The sequence below is a fragment of the Danio rerio genome, chromosome 13, assembly GCF_049306965.1.
Source record: "Danio rerio strain Tuebingen ecotype United States chromosome 13, GRCz12tu, whole genome shotgun sequence".
Lineage (NCBI taxonomy): Eukaryota > Metazoa > Chordata > Actinopteri > Cypriniformes > Danionidae > Danio > Danio rerio.
Genome location: NC_133188.1, coordinates 10,053,991 through 10,075,000, shown reverse-complemented (window position 1 = coordinate 10,075,000; position 21,010 = coordinate 10,053,991). Strand labels below are relative to the sequence as shown.

At 34.2% G+C, this 21,010-nt stretch overlaps 1 protein-coding gene across 5 annotated transcripts in view; it reads right to left on the bottom strand.

Moving 5' to 3' along the window:
- Nucleotides 1–21,010, bottom strand: part of slf2 (SMC5-SMC6 complex localization factor 2) — a 44,984-nt gene that overhangs the window by 8,555 nt on the left and 15,419 nt on the right. For 3 of the 5 annotated variants that reach the window (XM_005156608.5, XM_005156607.5, XM_073920691.1), the window contains 11 exons: nt 20,656–20,766; nt 17,085–17,252; nt 15,109–15,211; nt 12,160–12,247; nt 11,939–12,080; nt 10,345–10,444; nt 10,047–10,223; nt 5,129–5,223; nt 4,910–4,997; nt 2,387–2,494; nt 2,189–2,266 (listed from right to left, as the gene is read on the bottom strand). In XM_005156608.5, the coding sequence (XP_005156665.1) occupies nt 2,189–2,266; nt 2,387–2,494; nt 4,910–4,997; nt 5,129–5,223; nt 10,047–10,223; nt 10,345–10,444; nt 11,939–12,080; nt 12,160–12,247; nt 15,109–15,211; nt 17,085–17,252; nt 20,656–20,766 (1,258 nt within the window). Of the gene's footprint in view, nt 1–2,188; nt 2,267–2,386; nt 2,495–4,909; nt 4,998–5,128; nt 5,224–10,046; nt 10,224–10,344; nt 10,445–11,938; nt 12,081–12,159; nt 12,248–14,611; nt 14,867–14,918; nt 15,212–17,084; nt 17,253–20,655; nt 20,767–21,010 lie in introns of those variants that run through there. The other 2 variants (XR_012389161.1, XR_012389160.1) reach the window with 1 other exon arrangement.

The window sequence follows — 21,010 nt, the reverse complement described above, 5'->3', positions numbered from 1 at the left end:
GCTGTACACAGGGGGGTGGCCCGGTGGCTAGAACCACTGCCTACCTGCCCTCAGTGGCTGAGGTACCCCTCTCAGCAGGCACTTGCTCCATCGCCATCCCGTTTGTTTCATTTGTAAATTACGTTCTAATTTCCAGCAATCTAATAAATGAACAGTAATAACAAAGTGTGGTCAAACAACTGAGTTATATCCAAATACACATGCTGTGCCCCATATGGTCTAAAACCTGACTGGTGGGCAAATCTAAGCTTTTTTTAAAATAAAACAAATATAAATGTGCATACAAGAAAACAAAAGTACTACTAATAATAACATTATGCAAAACCAAATTGTCATGAATAAACTGAAAAAGCCCATTATAGTTCCTCAAAATAGCAATGCGCCAATAATGCGCCTTAACACACCTCTTATCTAGACCGAAACACCCATGAGTCCACAAAGTGGCGCAAATGGATTTACTAGTTTAACGTGGTGGAAAACGGGAAAATTGGTTTTGCGCTGGTCCGAAAATAGCAACACGTCGTAGAAACGCATCTTGCTCCTTATGGCACTGGGTGTGTTATAGGGCCCATAGACTTTACTTGGGCAGGCCGCCCAGGTATACAGTATTAACAGCTGCCCACGTATATATTAGTGACACGTTTTTTTTTTTTACTATTATTATCATCCTTTTACATTTTATGTATACGCCTAATATAAATAAGCATCCACGAGCAATTAAGTAGCGCGAAATCTCTCTGCAGTCCCACAGTGACTGTTTTTGCACCTTTTTGCGTCTGGCCTGGGTTTCTAAATCTTATAAAATGTCCAGGATTTGGTTTTGCTTTTATTTTATATTATAAGCTGTCGTTAATTTTATGCGCAAAGCCGCAAGAGCGAGAGACACATTAAATAAATAATTCTTTAATCTAAATGACTCAGAAAAAAGTCTAAACCAGGGGTCACCAATCTCGGTCCTGGAGGGCCGGTGTCTTTGCAGGGTTTAGCTCCAACTTGCCTCAACACACCTGCCTGGATGTTTCAAGTATACCAAGTAAGACCTTGATTAGCTTGTTCAGGTGTGTTTGATTAGGGTTGGAGCAAAAATCTGCAGGACACCGGCCCTCCAGGAACAAGTTTGGTGACCACTGGTCTAAACACTCGGAGAGGACAAAATAACATCTAAATTGGCTGCAGAATATTTGTACAACATTAGAAATGGTCAACCAACTCATTCGTCTTATTTAAATAATACACATTTTATTCTTCTTATAATTTTGAGAGGTATTGTCTGTTCTTGTCCCTTTTTCTGTAATTTATTTCTCATTTTGTGTATATTTTATTAATGTGATGATGTCCATGTATTACGTATTTTATACATCTAACATGCTTTGGCAACACTGTACAAAAAGTCATGCCAATAAAGCAACCTGAACTTGAATGACGGATTTTACCTGTCAGTGGGTGCCTCCTAAATAGCATAAAAGAGAAACAGTGGATTTTTTTACATTTATTTTACCAGTCTTTTTTATTTAAAACAATTAAAAGGAAAAAAAATAAAAGAGATAATAATAAAAAATGTGTTCAAAATAGAATTATGTTTTGTTTTGTCACATATAGTAACTACTGTCGGATAAATACTTTTTATGTAATGTGGGTAAGAGGTGTGTTTCAACCCAGCTACCACCGCAAGTAAATTTCAAACCTGTGGGAAGCACTGAGGTGGATCAAAAACGTTTTTCAAATTAGCTTTAGACATGAATGGATGTTGTTGAATATTTTTAGGACAACTCTGATGAAAGAATTAATCCACTTCAAATTTTGACTACTGTATACAGTATTATTTAACATTTGATTATTTAATTTTTGTATCTTAATACTGTTATACTCTCTAAAAAAAAAACCCTAAAGCACTGTTTATTTTATTTGTGGCTTTATTCTATTTATTTATTTTATGCTTGTAATTTGTTTATTATATTTTATGCAGATTCAGTCCCCTACAAAATAATCACAATCAATGTAAAATTAGAAATTCTTTTCAAATAGAGAAATAAGTCATTATGTGAAATTATAAAAAAAACATGACAATGAAAATGAAGATGCATTAGGAAATGTCTTGGGATCAGATTGTGACTCACTGAAATTGAATCAAACTAAAGATTCCCTCCTTTAATCTAAAATTATATAAGCACAGAAATTGAACACTTACTCTCTGGGCTGAGGGTAAGAACTCAAAATTGGAGGCTTCATTCGTCAAAGTCAAAAGGCTGTAGCAGAGGTAATATGCCTGTATGAAAGAAGATCGTTTATCAGCTTATTAAACTCTAAGTGGTTTTACTATATCACTCTTGGATATTAAAAATGTAATGATCCAATAGCTCTCAGGCCTCAGATGAATTGCACTCACTTGTTGGTCTAGGGTGGCGTCGCAATCCTCGCTTCCCCTTGCAGAGCTGAGGCTTTTTAGCAGAGATGAAGGACGCATTTGAGGTAGGAAAGGTTTTAGCTCGGACAGCTGCAGTAAAATAGTGTCAGAAACAAAGATTAATTAATATCTATATAAACAGCACACAGCATAAATGAGTGCACCTGCTTAGAAAATGAGAATTTAATTTCTTAGTGAATATAGACAATACATACACTCACTGGCCACTTTATTAGGCACACCTTACTAGTACCGGGGTTGGACCCACTTTTGCCTTCAAAACTGCCTAAATCCTTCCTTGTGTAGATTCAACAAAGGTACTGGAAATATTCCTCAGATATTTTGGTCCATGTTGGCATAGCATTACGCACTTGCTGTAGATTTGTCAGCTGCATATCCATGATGCAAACCTCCCATTCCACCCCATCCCAAAAGTGCTCTATTGGATTGAGTTCTGGTGACTGTGGAGGCCATTTGAGTACAGTGTACTCATTGTCATGTTCAAGAAACCAGTCTGAGATGATTAATGCTTTATGACATGACGCGTTTTCCTGCTGGATCAGAAGATGGGTACACTGTGGTCATAAAGGGATGGGCATGATTAGATACTCAGGTAGGCTGTGGCATTGACTCGATGCTCAATTAGTACTAATGGGCCCAAAGTGCCCCGAGAAAACATCCCCCACACCATTACACCACCACCACCAGCCTGAACCATTGATACAAGGCAGGATGGATCCAAGCTTTCATGTTATTGACACCAAATTCTGACCCTACCATCCGAATGTCGCAGCAGAAATCGAGACTCATCAGACCAGGCAACGTTTTTCCAATTTTCTATTGTACAATTCTGGTGAGCCTGTGCGAATTGTAGCCTCAGTTTCCTGTTCTTAGCTGACAGAAGTGGCACCAGGTGTGGTCTTCTGCTGCTGTAGCTTATCTGCCTCAAGATTGAACATGTTGTGTGTTCAGATATGCTCTTCTGCATCCCTCGGTTGTATCGAGTGGTTATTTGAGTTACTGTTGCCTTTCTATCAGCTGGAACCAGTCTGGCCGTTCTCCTCTGACATCAACAAGGCATTTGCGCTCACAGAACGGCCACTGACTGGAGATTTTCTTTTTCTGATCATTCTCTGTAAACCCTAGAGATGGTTGTGAGTGAAAATCCCAGTAGATCAGCAGTTTCTGAAATACCAGCCCGTCTGGTATCAACAACCATGCCATGTTCAAAGTCACTTAAATCACCTTTCTTTCCCATTCTGATGCTCTGTTTGAACTGCAGCAGATCATCTTGACCATGTCTACACGCCTAAATGCGCTGAGTTGCTGCCATGTAATTAGCTAATTAGAAATTTGCGCCAACAAGCAGTTGGACTGGTGTACCTAAAGTGGCCGGTGTGTGTATTTAAACAAAACTGTATTTAATTCATTCAAAAAGAGAGTGTGGTTCCAAAACATCTTTAGGAATAATACCATAATATAATTAAATATAAATGAGATATTGCACAAAAAAAATACAACAAAATATCAACAAAACTTAATATTATTTAAGGTTTTCTTGATTTTTCCTCTTTATTAAAATAATATTTCATGTTTTTCCTAACAAACACTCAAAAATGACTTTTGCTGCTTGTTCAAATGACTTATTTAAAATAAGCGGAAACCACATTTTTAAGTTTTTGAAGATACAACTTAATTGTTTTATGTTCAATCCACTTAAGTTTTTGGTCCCACTTTATATTAAGTGCCCTTAACTAATATGTACTTACACAGGAATTAATAGTTTGTTACAATGTACTTATTGTGTAAATACATGTATTTATTGTGTACTTATGCTTGATTAAATACCTGTATGTAATTACATCTGTAATTAACTTCTGTAATTACATATGTAAATACACTGCAGACATTCCCTACACCTTAACCCACCCATAAACCTACCCAACACCACCAAACCTGTCCCTAAGCCAACCCCTATCCCAACTCAAGTGCACCACTAGTGTTCTTAAATACTTTATGAACACAGTAAGTACATTGTATTTTTTTTTTTTTGATGTAATTACATAGTAGTTAAGGACACTTAATATAAAGTGGGACCAAGTTTTTAAACATTTTTAAGTTAACTTAATTGATTTGTGTTGGGACAACATGTAGGAACTATGTGAATCCCAGCAGTTTTCACAGTTTATTCATGGAAACATACACACTTAAGTTATTTTGTATATCAGTTCCAATTTGGGCTTTGGTATTGACCAAGGTAATGTATTGTATACACTGTACACAATTATCTTATTGTGTAAAGTATTTGTCTAAAAGAGATTTGTAAGAGGTGTACACATTTATGCTGGCCACTGCATGTATTATTATTTCAAAAATAACAAAGCATGGTCTTCTGAGTGAACCATGCACCTGCATAATTTCACTCATCACAGATCATAAAGCATCTTAATTGAAGCTGAATTGTCAACATCAAAAAGCAGCTGATATTGAATGAATTATTCTCACCTTAAAATCTGTGCCCGAGGGATTATAAGTGCAGGTGTGATTCAAAAGCTTTGAGATGATAGACACGCTTAAGTGTCGTTTTAACAGCCTGTTGATGAAACAGCAGATGAATAATAGTTACATGAAGCCCTGAGAGCAAATGTTGATTCGCCTCATCATCTTTATGGTCTATAATAAAAGGTCAACAAGCTGAATATTGCATTACAGGATTTCACTCACTTTCCACGACTGCTCTCAGGCAGAATAGAAACGATTCTCCTGAGGTTGTGATGGTCTTCTGACAAATCGGTCAAGATCTGGCAAGCTTTCGATATCTAGACATATTTTTAAAAGAGAGAGAGAGAAAGTTGTGTTAAACTAAATGGATAGTACACACAAAAATAAAAACTCAGTCAATGTTTTTTGTTTTCCTTTTTTGATTTTCTTCCATTCACCATAAAAGAAAACACAGATTAAAAAAATAAATAAATGAATGACAATTAATGAGCAAAGTTCCAAAATAACAATGGGCCTCATTCACCAAAATCTTCTTAAGAATTTCCATTAATTAATTCAGGAAAGTTTTTCAGAACAATCTATGTCAGATTCAGCATCTTCTTAATTGTTTTACAAAAAAAACATAGGTAACGCCACACAATTTTCTCATAAAAGGGTATGACAACTTAGTGGTTCTCAATTTTGGTCCTCGGGCACCCTCACCCTGCACATTTTGTATGTCTATCTTATTTGACACATAAAGATCAGAACCACAGCCCCAGGTTAATGCGCTGAAAAATATAGGATTGATTTGATTCGATTTTTTTATTTTCGAACAGAAATATCATACATAAAAATAAAAAAAAATAAAAAATTCAGCATGGTGAAAATGGAGCCGGATGAGGCATAGGCTTATTATTTTCCCACCCCATTACTACACACATCATTCGTCTATTACTTAAACTTATTTCTTCTTTTACTTATCTCTTCTTTTTACATGAGACATATGAGCTTTACATGAGACCTGTTTTATCCAATCGGAATCTTTGACATATATGCGATATGTTTGATTCCATTTATACACTTACATTTTATAACATAGACCCAAAAAATACATACTGTAGTATTACAAATGGCCGTTAATTAAAATTTCATCATACCTTTCTCATTTTATCCCTTTTAAATCACCTTCATCATTATATTTCTTTAATAATATCTATTTATACAACTTTTTAAATTGATTAATATCCTGACATTGTTTGAGCTTCTGTTCCAGACTGTTCCATAATTTTACACCACAGACAGACATACACAAACATTTTAAACTTGTTCTTGTTTTCAACCTCTTCAAATTTTGTTCTTCTTTCAGATTATATCCCCCTTGTCTTTCCTCAAAAAACTTTTGTGTGCACTTCGGAAGCATTTTATTCCTAGCTTTAAGCGTAAATTGTGCTGTTTTAAATTGAATCAAATCATTGAACATAAGCATCTTCAATTTAAAAAAATAAAGGATTCGTATGCTCCAAATACCCCACATTTTCTATCAGTCACATTACTTTTTTCTGCATTGTACATTAGGATCGTGAATTAGATTTATATGTATTCCCCCAAATTTCAATGTTTCAATGTGGGATGTTGAAGAAATGCACCAACATGTTAATTATTACTAAATTCTTTACAAAAACATAATCATTTTAAACGTAGGCTACAGGATGCTTTACACTTCAACCATGTTCCAGTTACATTAGTGCACAAGGCACTGTTATTACTGTCAATACAGGCAATATAAAATATATATATTTTTGTTATACAGATACATGAAAGACATTCAAAACTGTGATGCGTTTACAATTATTGTATAATCTTCTATATCAAAAACAAAACTCTGTGGCGATTTTTCTGTTATTTATCCTCTTCATACTACATATAAAGTGGTATATGACGTATCACATGCGCATGATGCTATTGATTCTAATTTGATCATATTTTTGTAAGACAGATACGAGAAAGACATTCAAAACTGTGGAGTGTTTACAATTACTGTATACTCTTCTATACCAAAAACAAACCCTGTACAAATTTTTCTGTTATTTTTCCTCTCCTTATTACTTATGGTATATGATGTACCACATGCGCATGATGCTACTGATTCTAATTTGATCATTTAATCGATATAGTAAATAATAATTACAGAGCCGACCCCGCAATCATACGGGACAAAGGCCAAAGAAAAAGAAATAAATAATAATTACAGTAACTAGAATGAAACTAAAAAAAAAGTGAATACATGCCAAAAGCTAGTCAGCAATTACAGGAAGTGTTTGATTGCTGTAATAGCCAATAAAGGCTCTTCTATTGATTATTGAGAAGGGAATGAATAATTTTGGATGTGCTACTTTCTGTTCTAAATGTAAATAAAAACTAAGAAATATTTGTTTCCACAATGATGCTAACGGTCAAAAAAACTTGCTGGCTGAATAGTAACTTAGTTCAGGGATCATACACATTTTTACTACTACAATTCTAAGACTTTTCCAGAACTTTCAAGTACATTTTCATGATGTAATGTTTCATGTAATGTCTATTTATATACATGGTAAATAATAAGAAAAACAATGACATTCAAATTTATTACAGTATATCATAAAACACGCAACAATCTATTTTGTTTAAATTGTTTTATATCTATGTGAAATTGATTTTGATAATGCTTATACAGCACTAATAATGTGAAAGCATGTATTTGGCCATGAACAGAAAAGAAGTTAAGACAACTAACCTATATTCAAGTTAGGGTTGCACAATATATCGTTTAAGCACAGATATCGCAATGTGTGAATCCGCAATAGTCACATCACAGGATATGCAATGCTGGGATTATAGTTTAATATAGAGTTTAATCATAATGAAGTAAAAGTTTATCATCTGCATGCATTTTTAAAGACATAGTTCACCCAAAAATTACTTAGCATTTTCATTACACCCTTCATTCTTCATTGAATAACTCCTATTCTATTGATACAAGTGAAGTGTGAGTAAATAGTGAGTACGTTTTAATCTTTGAGTAAACTGTCCCTTTAAGGCCTGTGACTGTGTGAACATTTCAATATTTCAAGTTTTAAAACATCTGGCCAGAAGAAATGTTTTGTAACTTTAATAAAGATTAAATAATATACAATGAAGACTATGCAGTGTTGATTATTTAATATCTGTACCAGAATAGTGAATACCTGAAAACTATAATTCAATTTTATCTTTACTATATTTTATTTACCCATGCATGTAATTTATTCGTTACATATTATTCAAGATTCACTACTGTGCAAAATCACCCCAAATAAACCTGTTAAATCATCTGGTGAAATAGTATTCACATCGTAATATACATCACAGAAACACAAAATACCTTAATGTCAGATTTTTCCAATATAGTGCAGCCCTAAATCAAGCATACAGATATTTCTTCAACTAATTTCCATGATTTTTCTAAAATTTTGTGGGTTTTTCTGTTTTTCCAAAACTTTTCCAGGCCTGGAAAATGCCATGTCAAAATTCCATGACTTTTACAGGTTTTCCATGACTGTATGAACCCTGTTAGTTACTTAAATAGCAACTTCAAGTCAGAATTTGCCAGGGGTATGAATAATTTTGGCCTTGATGGTACATCTGACATCTGATTAATCGCCTAAAATATGCTTTAACATGTTTTTTTTTTCACATTTCACGAAGACATACATTTACATTTGTTATTTTAACAAACAGATGCATTTAGTCCTGTCCAGTTTCAACTGGAATGCGTCTCAGACCACCTCCTAAATGGTTTAAGCAATCAGATTTACATGCGTCTCGAATGCATTACGGAGAGGATTTACAACTGCCCTTTTCAGAATAGAATAGAAAAAAAATTGTAATCAGGTCTAAACAGCCCAGAGAGTACGATGGGTCTAAAATTTATACTCTTAAAAAATATTTTTTAAAAGACCATCGACACAAAATTACAATTAAAATACAAAATGAAAATTACAATGAGCAAAAACTGCTATAACTTATTGTTTTGAGCAAAATATCATCACTCATATAAGCGTATGACTGGTGCGTGTTCATTTATTCTGCTCCTAGTTAAGAACAAATTCCAGATAAACACTGGTGAAATGGCAGAACTTTTAAGAAAAGTGGGTAGGTTGGGTTTGAAAACAGATTTGTTTTGTGATTACTGTAGTTCCAGATTTGGTTAGTGAATGAGGCCCAAATAGAATCTGTGATTGAAATAATAAAAAGATGCTGTATATGGTAATAAGTGCTGTATAAGGGAGTGTTGTGGCAAAATATTTACTTTATTGACAATCAGATCTCACCCATATCTAATGTCTTTAAAAATATCAAGGCAATATATGCATCATAACTAGATTCAAAATCATAAGCAGATTCAGCTCTCGTCATCACTGAGAGAATAAGCGGCGCCAGGTGCTCCATTTAATTTGATAAAGCAAACATTTATTAAAGTAAAAAACTGCAAAAAAGAAAATAAATTAAACAGTAAATGAATTTAGAAATAAAGAAAAAAAATGTCACAGACAGTGACAGCAAACAGACTCACTTAAAACTCCTATATGCAGGGAAATAAAACACCTTTTCCTTGGTTTAACCAGTTAAACTCTGCTGTTATTTTGCAATTTCCACCTGGATTTTGCCTACCCAAATTTAAAAGCTTTCCAAATCCACGTGCAGAGGTGTAAATGCAAAAATTTGGTATCATATTAAAGAAAACCCTTGGAATTTACATAAAACACTATTGAAAGTGTTTAAAATATCTGTATTTGTTGTCTGTGTGATAATAAACACCTAAAAAAAGAGCTTTTGTACAGTAGACTAAAAACCAAAGTGATGCATATGTGCATAAAATATAGATTCTACACTTTCAAACAAAACCATTTACGGAGGTCTGGCCCTTTAAATCTTAAAGCGAATGTCGATGACGTCATGGAGTAGTAATCTAAATATTTGTAGCTCAACAAAAATGGCAACTTTAAACATCACAATGGTCGTCATGTGACTAAAAACTGAAAACTTTTTAAAACGCCATGAGTGTCTGTAAATGATGACAGAATGCTTTTTTTTTTTTGAGTGAATTATGGTAGACATGGAACATGGCGTATCTGACCTGTACATCCCAGTCTGTGATGTTTTTGAGCACATTCTGCAGCAGGAGGCTGAAGCTTCCAGTTGGTAGCAACTGAAAATGAGTCTCCAGTCCAATTCTGCACACCACCGCCAGTAGCAAGAGCAGCTCCTCATCTGTGTACGCTTTCGGACATAACGCAGTACACAGAGACAGGTACTGAACAAAAATACAGGCGTAAAGATTGATAACAATTCTGAATTTAATTATTCATTAAACAAAATAAAAATCTCCAGCCATGAATAAATGACAAAACATTCTTAAAATATATTCAGCTTACACTGAGAACACTCTCCAAGTTATGCACTGGTAAGGTGGCATCATCTTTTATTTCAGATATTGCACTATCTTGGCTGTTTTCCTCCGGCTTGAAGTCCTCTCTGTTGACACAAACAAATGCTTTGAAGATACAGAATTAACTAAATATCTGCAAGCAGCAATCAGCGGTGTTCTAGCACTTTAAGGACAAGCTCATTTATAAATTAGAAAGTTAAATCAATAATGAAAAAATTATTTTAGTAAGTGAAATGCCATAGAACAAAAGTATTATTGACCTGTTGAAATGTTATAGGTGGCGCTATAACATTGTAACCAGGTATCTGTTTAAATATCTGAAGTATTAGCTACAATAACATGGTATTCATGCAATAATTTATGATATACATTTTAGTATATCTGTCAAAACCCAATTTCTAAATTACCTAATATAGTAATCTAAAGAAAAATTTACATTTTTTTGAGAATGAGCCAACAAAATGGGACTAATTCACTTAAACAGTGTGTAATTTGGATTATTTAAATGATTTGGTGGAAGACAGTAGTTCCTGAGGCAAAGTTGTTCAGTTTGGAAAGGCTTAAATTATGATGTGCATGAGTGAAGCATTGTGCAACATCCAGTCTCTTACATACACACAGAATGCAATTTAGCACATCCCCGTGGCTGATTTCCTTAAAATTTCTTACAGACCTATAGTCAACAGGGTTTCTGCAAGTTTCTTTAGGTCAAATTTAAGACTTTTTAAGACACTTTTAAGGCCCTTATGAATTAAATTTTAGACTTATAAAGGGTTAAACACTGAGGATTTTTCTAATGGCACGTTTCTCCTAAAACTAAATAGTTTTTGTATTTTGTAGATCATGTACTGCTTTAGTTTTCTTACTCTGCTTAGAAAAGTTAATTAGGAGAGTTTGCTGTAAACATGTATGCTGTAAACATAGTGTACCTTTATTTCAATTGTACCATAAAAGGTACAGAACAGTATTATAAGAGGTCTTTCCAATACCTTATAATGTACGTTTACAAAGGTACAAAACTGCTCCTTAAGAGCCATTATTTGTACCACCGTGTACCTTTTTTTCTGAGAGTGTATAGGTTTCCCACTCTTTCATAAACAGCAGATTTAAGGACTTGCAAGGACCATTAATTTAAAATCATTTACATAAAATGCTGACGTTTCGAATGTCTTGTTTTGAAAGAAATGTAGATGGAAACCAACAGGTTCAAAGAACTTCAATAAAATTTGTTGAGTTCAAAACTGGTCATTTTCAAATGTGTTTTCTGAAATATTGATAAAATGAGCATTATGTGTCCTAATTATCGTACAAGATTTAAATGAAAGTTGTTAAAATTAAAAATGTCTTGGTTTTGTCATTCTGTTTTTGACAATGGTTGAAATAACACCAAAAACAAATTTCATTTCAAGTTTAATTCAAGCACTTCTAAGAACCTGTGTTTGTTTTTAAGTACTTTCCAGGCCTTGAATGCATGTGTCTAAAACTCAAGTACTTTTCAGTACTTTCAAGAAACGTTGAACATAATAAAATAACAAAAACCATAAAAGATAGAAAGATACATTTTTTAAAAAATAACTCACAAAAGGTCTCCTTCTGTAAAAGGGGGCTGCAGGACATCCAGTGGGAAAAGACTGATGAACGATGCCCCCATATTCAGAAAAACCTGAGTGATGTCCCGTATTGAGGGAACCCAGACTGTAAAACTTTGGCTCTTGTGCTCAACTACAACACAACAGTTAATTTTAGTACATAATCAGTTAAACATCCTGTTTTTAGTATACAATCAGTTATGAAGATTTACCTATGTGCTGAGCAGCAGAAAGAGCGATAGTGTGCAGGGACTGCATGATCCGTGAGGAAATGATGGGGTTTGGGTGAACTGATGTCATCTGAAAAAAAAAAAAAAATAGAGTAATTAGTTATACCTAAAATTCAGGCAGATAATTTCACGCTCTGTTAAAGTGCCAGTTGTTATTAATTAAGGAAACTATTGAATAATTGAATTGATTTTGGCTTTTGGACAACACAAAGCACAAAAGTTCTCAAGAAAGTAAGCCGACTGTTATAAATGCGTTTTGACAGGTTTAACTGAAAATGTCCCGAGGGTGTGCAGGTTTCCCATGAGAGAAAATAAAAGACGACGTCAACAACATGCAACAAAGCCAATTTTAAAACCTAAATCAAATGAATATCACTGGAACAGCATTTCCTACGACCTAATAACAAATAATAAAATTATAATTTTGTCACGATTTACAGAAGACAATGACTACGTTTACATGGACATCAGTAATCAAATTATTTGCCTTAATCTAAATGAGACAATAAATGATTAATGTGTTTACATGAGTTGCTTTTTGAATGTTCCTTTCATGATCCCATTTCACAAGTTATAGCACATAGATCGATTAATGTGATAGCGTCACAGTGCTCCCCAACGTTTCCTCCAGAGTTTCATGTAATTTCAGGTGTTTCATTTTTAACTGCAGTTCAGGAACATTTTATTCATGCAACCCTGACCAGTGGCGGTTCTAGTTTGAAAGGCACCCTGGACAACCCTCCATATACACCGCCCTTGAAAATAGAATGTGTTTGGAATGTAAACATACTCAGTGACTAAAATGTAAGTACACCAATTAAATATACTGTATTAATAAATAAGTTCAACACATTTTGTCTAAGCTAAACCTTATTGTATCTTTACAGTAACTGTGTAATGGAAAACAATGTGTTATTATGCAGCTAATTCCATATCCAAGAAAACAGTAAAGCACCGGTCAGATCACACAACCTTTATTGTCGGTTACGAAAGTCACTATGTAAGATTATGCGATTTTTTCTTGATAAAATCTTGACTTGTGGGTAACAAATGCGCCATACTACACGTTCCTTCACAGTCAGTCATCCTGTGACTTCTACGATGAGCGTTATTTCCCAGTCACAAGTGTTGCTAACACCAACAATATTTCTTATTTTAAATAAAAAAAAAATGTATCAGTCAATAAACACTCAATAAACACTAATAACCACATTATTTTAGGGCATTCCTTACAACATTGGAAGGATCAAACTTATATTTCCTTTTAAATATTAAGATATTTTCTTTTAAATCTAAATGTATATTTTCGTGCCAGGTTTGCTTAAACACTCCCACATCTGAATTTGCCGCAAGGGACACAGAGAAAAAAAAGCACAAGCAGCAAAGAAAAATCAGATGCTCAAAAAATAATCTTTAAAATAATGACATATTTAAAAAAAAGCAAATATATGACAGAGGTTTGTAATAAAATAATCACAGTGAAGCATTAATTAAATCCTTTTTTTCCACAGAGAGAAACAAATCCTGTACCTGTATAGTTGAGTAGTAGAGGGACACAAATAAAAATATAAATTATATATTTTTCTTGGAAAAAAACATCTTTTTGAAATAAATTTCGGTGACTATAATTTGTGTTTTAATTTAAATGTATCTCTTGTTGGTCATTTACTATAAACAAGAATAACGAATATCATTTGAGGTGAAGCGCTACAAAACAAGCCTCTATATGCGCCAAAACATGAATTGCCGTGAGATTGTGTTTACTTGTTACATAAAATAATAATCCATCCTAAATAAAATTAAAGTGAAACATTCAGTTTCAGAAAAACCTATATTAAACTGTTTTCACTATTAATGACAAAATTGAATAAGCAGGAAATGCTCTTGTGACGTATTCGCAGCACTGAGCATGTTCCCAGAACAAACTTTGTTGGAGTGATGAGAGAAACTCATTGTTAGAATAGAGATGTCTGCTTATTTGTGCCAATCTGTCAGATAAAATTGCTTAAAACACCTTAATATGTAAGAAAAGGTAGCTAACAAAGTAGTAAAAGTTTGCATAACCAATTATTGATCTTATCCACACGTGACGTGACCCTACCATAAATAAATATGCAGCCTTTTTTTTAATTACTTGATTGGTGCATTAACGGCAGCACCCGCTGAGAAAACCGAGAAATGATGTGCTCCTATTGCAGTGTCACCCATGTGACAGAACTCGTTGTAAAGAACGAGAAAAAAACTAAACACGGAAGACCTTCTGCGATAGTTGTTATGAACTATGCAACATTACACAAGAAAAAAGGTTTTGAATCACAACGCCCATTTGTCGTTTAAAAATCCCCAAAACAACCTACATCAACGAAATCATGCCAAATTTGTGTGATCCGATCAGGGGCATACGGCTTTTTCAACTAAAATCTAACATTTATTTGAAAACACCAGGAAAACGAATACATTTATAATTTGGAATTTTTTATTTTTATTTTATAAGTTTATTTTAAATATGGTAAAAGGTCAGGACCATTACACTGAATGACAATCTTCCAGTCTGGACAAATAATTCACCTATATTATTTTAACATTTTATCACAGACGTTTTCTGAAACAAAACATCTATTTTTCTTGCATTGTATATAAAACCACTTTAGTGAATATAATTTGTTGCAGAAAATAATTTACCCTTGAACTATAGAACACAAAAATGCTAGTTGATTAGATTTACAAGACAAGCATGAGACAAAACAAACTGGCCAAAAGTGCGAACTGCATTAGATTATAAAATATCAAAATAGCATTAATATATTTTTAGACATAGTTTAGACCAAGTTCAAATATTTTTGATGCCGCTATATATACTTCAGTCATTGACATGAGCAATACGTGCTTTTAAGGACAAAAAAAAACCATGAGAAAAGTGGCTGGTATTACCTGAAAAAGCCAACGTGTAACCTCAGGCTGACATGGAAAAGAAAAGTAGGCTTTCCTCAACAAGCCAGCACTGATCAGAGAGAGCACATGCTCAGAGCGGGCCCTACAGAGGAGGAAACAAAACAATCCTTTTACAAACAGCACTTCAGACTCTTTCATTTTATTCTGCTTTCATGTGAAGACTAACAAAAACCACAAGCACAACTGCAAACAAACATAACACAACTGATGCATTCAATGAAACACTAGCTTTCATAATTTGTGGTTAGTAATGACGGCAAATAACAGACAGATCTCTTCTAGAACTAAAATCATGCTACAGAAGGTTTATAGTAATTTCTACATTTTAACACACATTTGTTTTTAGCAAAAAAAAAAAAAAAAAAGCAAATATGACTTGTGTGTATGATTGCAAAGGGGCGGAAAATTTCCAGAAAATTTCTGGAAAATTATCATGGAAACTTTGGAATTTTAGAAATGTTCCAAATTTTATGGCAATTTATGTCAATTATTTATAAATCTACAGGAATTTATATAAACTGTATATACAAACTTAACGATATACAATTTGTTCATAAGCTGATATGCACACAAACTAATGCATATTAAAAAAGACATTTTGTGGCTGATTTAATTGTAAATGGAGCTTTAATTGTCACACTGAGCAACACAAAACATAAGTGTTGAATGCAAGAAAACATTCCCTTTTGTTTATTGTAAAATGAACAAATTCCCCAAATAATATCAGACTTACTTGAATTGATGCGGTATTGGTTTCGAATGCAGAAATGTGGCTTTAATATTCTCGTGATATTCAGAACCAGAAAAATGGGGAGTGGGGGGTTCTCCCTTAAGTGTGTCCACACCTAGATTTTTGTTTCGGAACCTGACGCGTTTCCCCAGTTAGCGCGGTTCGTTTGGCATATGTGAATCCAGCAATCGCGCTCGAATCCACACCAAAGCAATCGGTCCAAGATTGCCTAAATGAGGTGGTCTCGACTTGAATGAAATAAACTCTGGAGCGGATCAATTGTAGTATAAGAAAACAAAACGATCTAATGAACTAGGCCATATCACAGTGCATTCTGGATATGTAAATGTCATATATTCGGCTCTATGAATTGAGAATTACGAGTATGGTTGGATGTCATTATTCCCACCAGTAAATGTTTGTTTCATGTCAAATGTGAAAGTGAAAGCCTGCAGAATTATTACCGAGCTGTTTATCCGTTAGGAAAATAGACCAAACTGCAGTCTTGGTTTATCTGTTATTTCTCTCTATAATGTAAAGTTTATAATGCATAATTCTTGCCAATAGCTATGTGTGATAAAGTCTTACCTCTGATTTATATTTGGTGATGATGTCTTTGGTTGTCACCATTCAAAATTAAAGCACAGCTTTTCACTTAATGTCTTATTAATCATTGCCATAAATTAAATTAGGAACGAAGGACAGTTGAGCAAGACTCTGCAAAATAAACTCTGAAACTCTGACCAATGTGACGAAAGTTCTCACGTACTCGCATATGACTTGTTTTAGCTATTTTGGTTCGATTAGAAACTTTGTCATGTAAAAGCGAAACACAGCCTAATGTTTGCTCAGTCAGTGTATTTGTTTATTTACGATAAGCAATAGCTTACAGCACAAGTAGGCTTTGTGCTTAAAAAATAAATGCAGGTAATTTAAATGGACTTTTTAAAAATCATTTTGTTTGCAGGATTCAAAAGATATTGGTGCATGCAGTGCTTTGTGCATGCGAGTTTGTAGAGAATTACTTTTAAGCTGGTTGTTTTTACCAATATTATGCAGTAAGAGATTTTATCAATTCAAATGATGAACCCTGTAAATAGGCTAACCTTCAATCTACCAAAGTCACAGTTTATTCCCATGAAATCCCCTTACTTTCCATGAAAAGTTTCCAGTCTTTAAAATTCCCAGAATTTTACAAGCCTACGTGTGTCACGTTAGTGCTTACTGAAGGAGGATTTGCTGTGATCTGTTGTGCGGCGTCACGCTAATCTTCCTCAGGTCCAACGTCTGGTGGTTGAAGAGTTGACCAAACTTAGCAGGTGTGAATATTTCTTCTCCTGGATGGATGTCCCTGATTGCACATGAGGTCACCGAGAACCTTTGCAAAATTTCCCTAAAAATAACACAGGATAAATAATAAACTTCGAAAAGGCTAACAATATTCAAAGATGAAGCAGCATACAGTGCTCAGCATAATTGAGTAAACCCTAAAAAAATGATTATTTTTATGAATTTCTCAGTGAATATAGGCAATGTATTTTGGTGCATTTAAACAAAACAGATTTATTAAACAGATTTATTTATTAAATTAATATTTTATTCACCAAACAAATTCAGAAATTGAAAGATATATATATATATTTTTCTATAACATATAAATTTGGGCATACTACTCTTTGGACCGTTATTGTAAGTGTTTTGTTAGATAAGCTCCAGATTTGGCTTCAGTACTGACTAATCTAATGTATATGCACAAATATAATATTGTAGGAATGAGCCGATACCACTTTTTTAAAAACCAAGTGAGTGCGAGTATTTTAATTTGTGTACTTGCTGATACTGAGTACCGATTCCGACACTTCTTAGATTTGGTTTCAATAAAAGTGCAATTAATTTTGAAAAAAGGTTTTAATTTTTGCCTGTAGCAGGGCTGAACACCAAAATCTTTAACAGAAGGCTATTCTAAGCAAAAAATATACACACATTGTTGACAACCTTGTATGGATTACCATCCATGTCCATGGATTACCAGCATGGACATTTAAAGAGAAATGCCCACGCCATCTACAGTATGTAGTAGCAAAAAGTATGTGAGAGCCCAATGCAGGAATGCATTAAAGCGATGCAGTTAAAAACCAACACATTACTCTTAACCCTAACCCCCAGTAATAACAACAACACACATTCAGTATTAATCTACACAGTGGCAAAAGTTGAACTATTTTGAAAATTGACTGTGCCGCGCATGTGAAGAACAGCTAATGGTGGCCATAGCAAAGACAAACAGCAGAGTTCAGACCGCCAGTTCAGACACGGATTTAAAATCAGTAAAGAAAGAAGCATGGTCACGTTTTTAGCGTAGTTTTCCCTGATACAGATTTTGGCACCATACAGATTTAACCTGAGAGATAAAGTACAAGCACTGATCTATGATAGATTTGTGAATACAGACCGTGTGGGGCGATTACAACTTATAACACACAATTAAACACATATTTTGCAAACAATTTTAATTACACTTGCATGCTATGATCCAGAGGAAGAAGAAACTGGTCCATTTGAACCGTAAAGGTTACTGATAAAGTCCCTGTAAAAGTCTGACAAAGTCCCATAGTCTCTGCTGCTCCTTTGTAGCGTAGGTTATTGTATCAATGGTCAGAAAAATGACAGGAACAAACACAGCACTAGGTCGGCTATACTGTGGCATTGTTGTGAAAATGAACTTTAACATTTATTCCCTGCAGCCGAATCTCTATCTGTCAGTGATCGTCATCTTTGCGTCATGATCAGTCCCGTGATCCCCTGCGCTTTGCTAGTGTCTGAATTGAAAGGGTGTTCACATTTTACTCCAACTAGAACTACATATTTGGTGATGTACCGTATCGACGTCGATGCAATCAAACAAAAGATATAAACCCAACTCGATTCATTTATTCCACTCTGAGTCAACTATTTTGCTAAAGAATTAATAGTTTTAAACATGCTGCACTTTTAGATTTAAACCTCATGTGGATGTTTTCATTCACTTAGAGCTGTTACACACTGTGTGGAAGGTCAAAAACCCATGATAGGGGCTCTTTAAAAGATAAGTTATCCTTGCGCTGACACACGTCCACGACTGCACACATTACATAATCAAGGATCATATTGCATATGTGGTTCATTCTTCAGTGGCCTATAGATTAGTTAATTATGTATTTTATGTATGCTTTGTTTATAACAACTAAGATATTAATATATAATACATTAATTAATACATTAAGACAACGATGTCAGGTAGAACAACAAATCACATGCATGTAGTGAAATTTTGTTGAGTGATATTGGTGCGTAGTATCGGCGTTTCATGTACGATACGAGTACAAGTGTTTTAACCAAGTATCGACCCGATACTGGTATTGGTGCATCCCTATAATATTTTATAGCTTAACCACTTAAACTCTGCAGCTATTTAGGGATTTCCGCCTGGATTTTGCCTACCCAAATTTAAAAGCTTCCTAAATCCACATAAAGAGGGGTAAATGCAGAAATTTGGTATCATTTTTAATAAAAACCTTTGAATTTTCATAAAACACAATTGAAAGTGTTTAAAATAACTGTATATGTCGTCTGTGTTATATTAAACACCTAAATAAAGAGGCGCTTTTTGTATTTTTTTTATAAACTCAAATTCGAAAGTGCACCTTTTAGGTTCTGTGTGGTCTAGCGTGCTGTAATTAATTTTAGCGGTTCCTGCACATGTCTGTAATCATAGGAAAAAAGAAAAATGTCTCTACCATAATCTATGCAAAAGTTACTGTATTCCAACTGATGAGAGGTGCTATACAAGCCACAGAGACCGATCATTGTCTTATTCTTTTGTTTGATCAAACATAATTCACTGTGTTTGGACCACATCAGGCATATAAAAGGATTACTTATGCACATCACCTCAAAAACAGAGGAGAATGGCCCTGAAGGGCACAGCATAAGGTAAGAGATGACAGCTGTCTGTGCTATCTGGGGCTGCTTATTGATCATGAATGTATTGTTTACATTTCTGCGCCATGGAAACACCACAATTCATTCAACAACTGTTTGACATATGAATATAATTCAGTAAAAAGAATGCTAGAACTGTATGAGCACCGGCAAGAGCTTTCATTTGAGCTATAACTTGTACATGTGTCATATAAAAAAATATGAAAATGAACCAATGTAAAATACCTAGATCGGGTATCCAAAATACTGTGTATTTAAGTGTAAATAACTTTTATACAGTAGAATAAAAACCAAAGTGATGCAAATGTGCATAACATATAGATTCTACACTTTCAAACGACACCTGGTGCAAAGCTAGCCCTTTAAATCTGAAAGCGAAAGTTGATGAAGTCATGGACCCGGTACCGGGTCCGCAGAGTTTAAGTGGTTAAAATTTTTTTATCAAAAATATGAACTAAAAATAAAGATTTGTTCAGAGATGGGTTGCAGCTGGAAGGGCATCCACTGCGTAAAACATGTGCTGGATAAGTTGGCGGTTCATTCTGCTGTGGCGACCCTAGATTAATAAAGGGACTAAGCCGAAAAGAAAATGAATGAATAAAGACAGACTTGTGAAGGGTGTACTTGTATATACTCAACAATGTATATGCAAAGCACATTCACACATAAATATTTTACAACATTTTTGCACATATTAAATCATTTTTGCTCTTAGTCATTACTAAAGGCCAAATTCTGAGAATGTTGTTGAATTAACTGCATTTTACTGCAAAGAATGTTAATAAAGGCAGATATTTAAGATATGAGTAACATACCTGTGTTCAAGAGAGATGTCCTCCCCTTTACTTTCACTGTTCTCATCCTCATCTAAATTCATCAGATCCTCTTCACACGACTCAAGTAACTGTCTCTCCAACTCTTTTGACCTGGGCATGAAAATAAAAAACAATGTGAATCAAATAATTAGACCAGCAAAATGTAAAACTGTTGTCAAATTTGACCAATGTGTTGGCTAAACGCAGCACTTCCATTTCAACAAATTCGGCACAATCGCACATCTGTGAGAATATTAGTGTAAATAAAGGACTTTGGGAAATTTTACAGTCCCAAATAGGCTTGGGCGGTAATACAGTGATATGGTATACCGCCGGAACTAAAAAAAAGCAACGG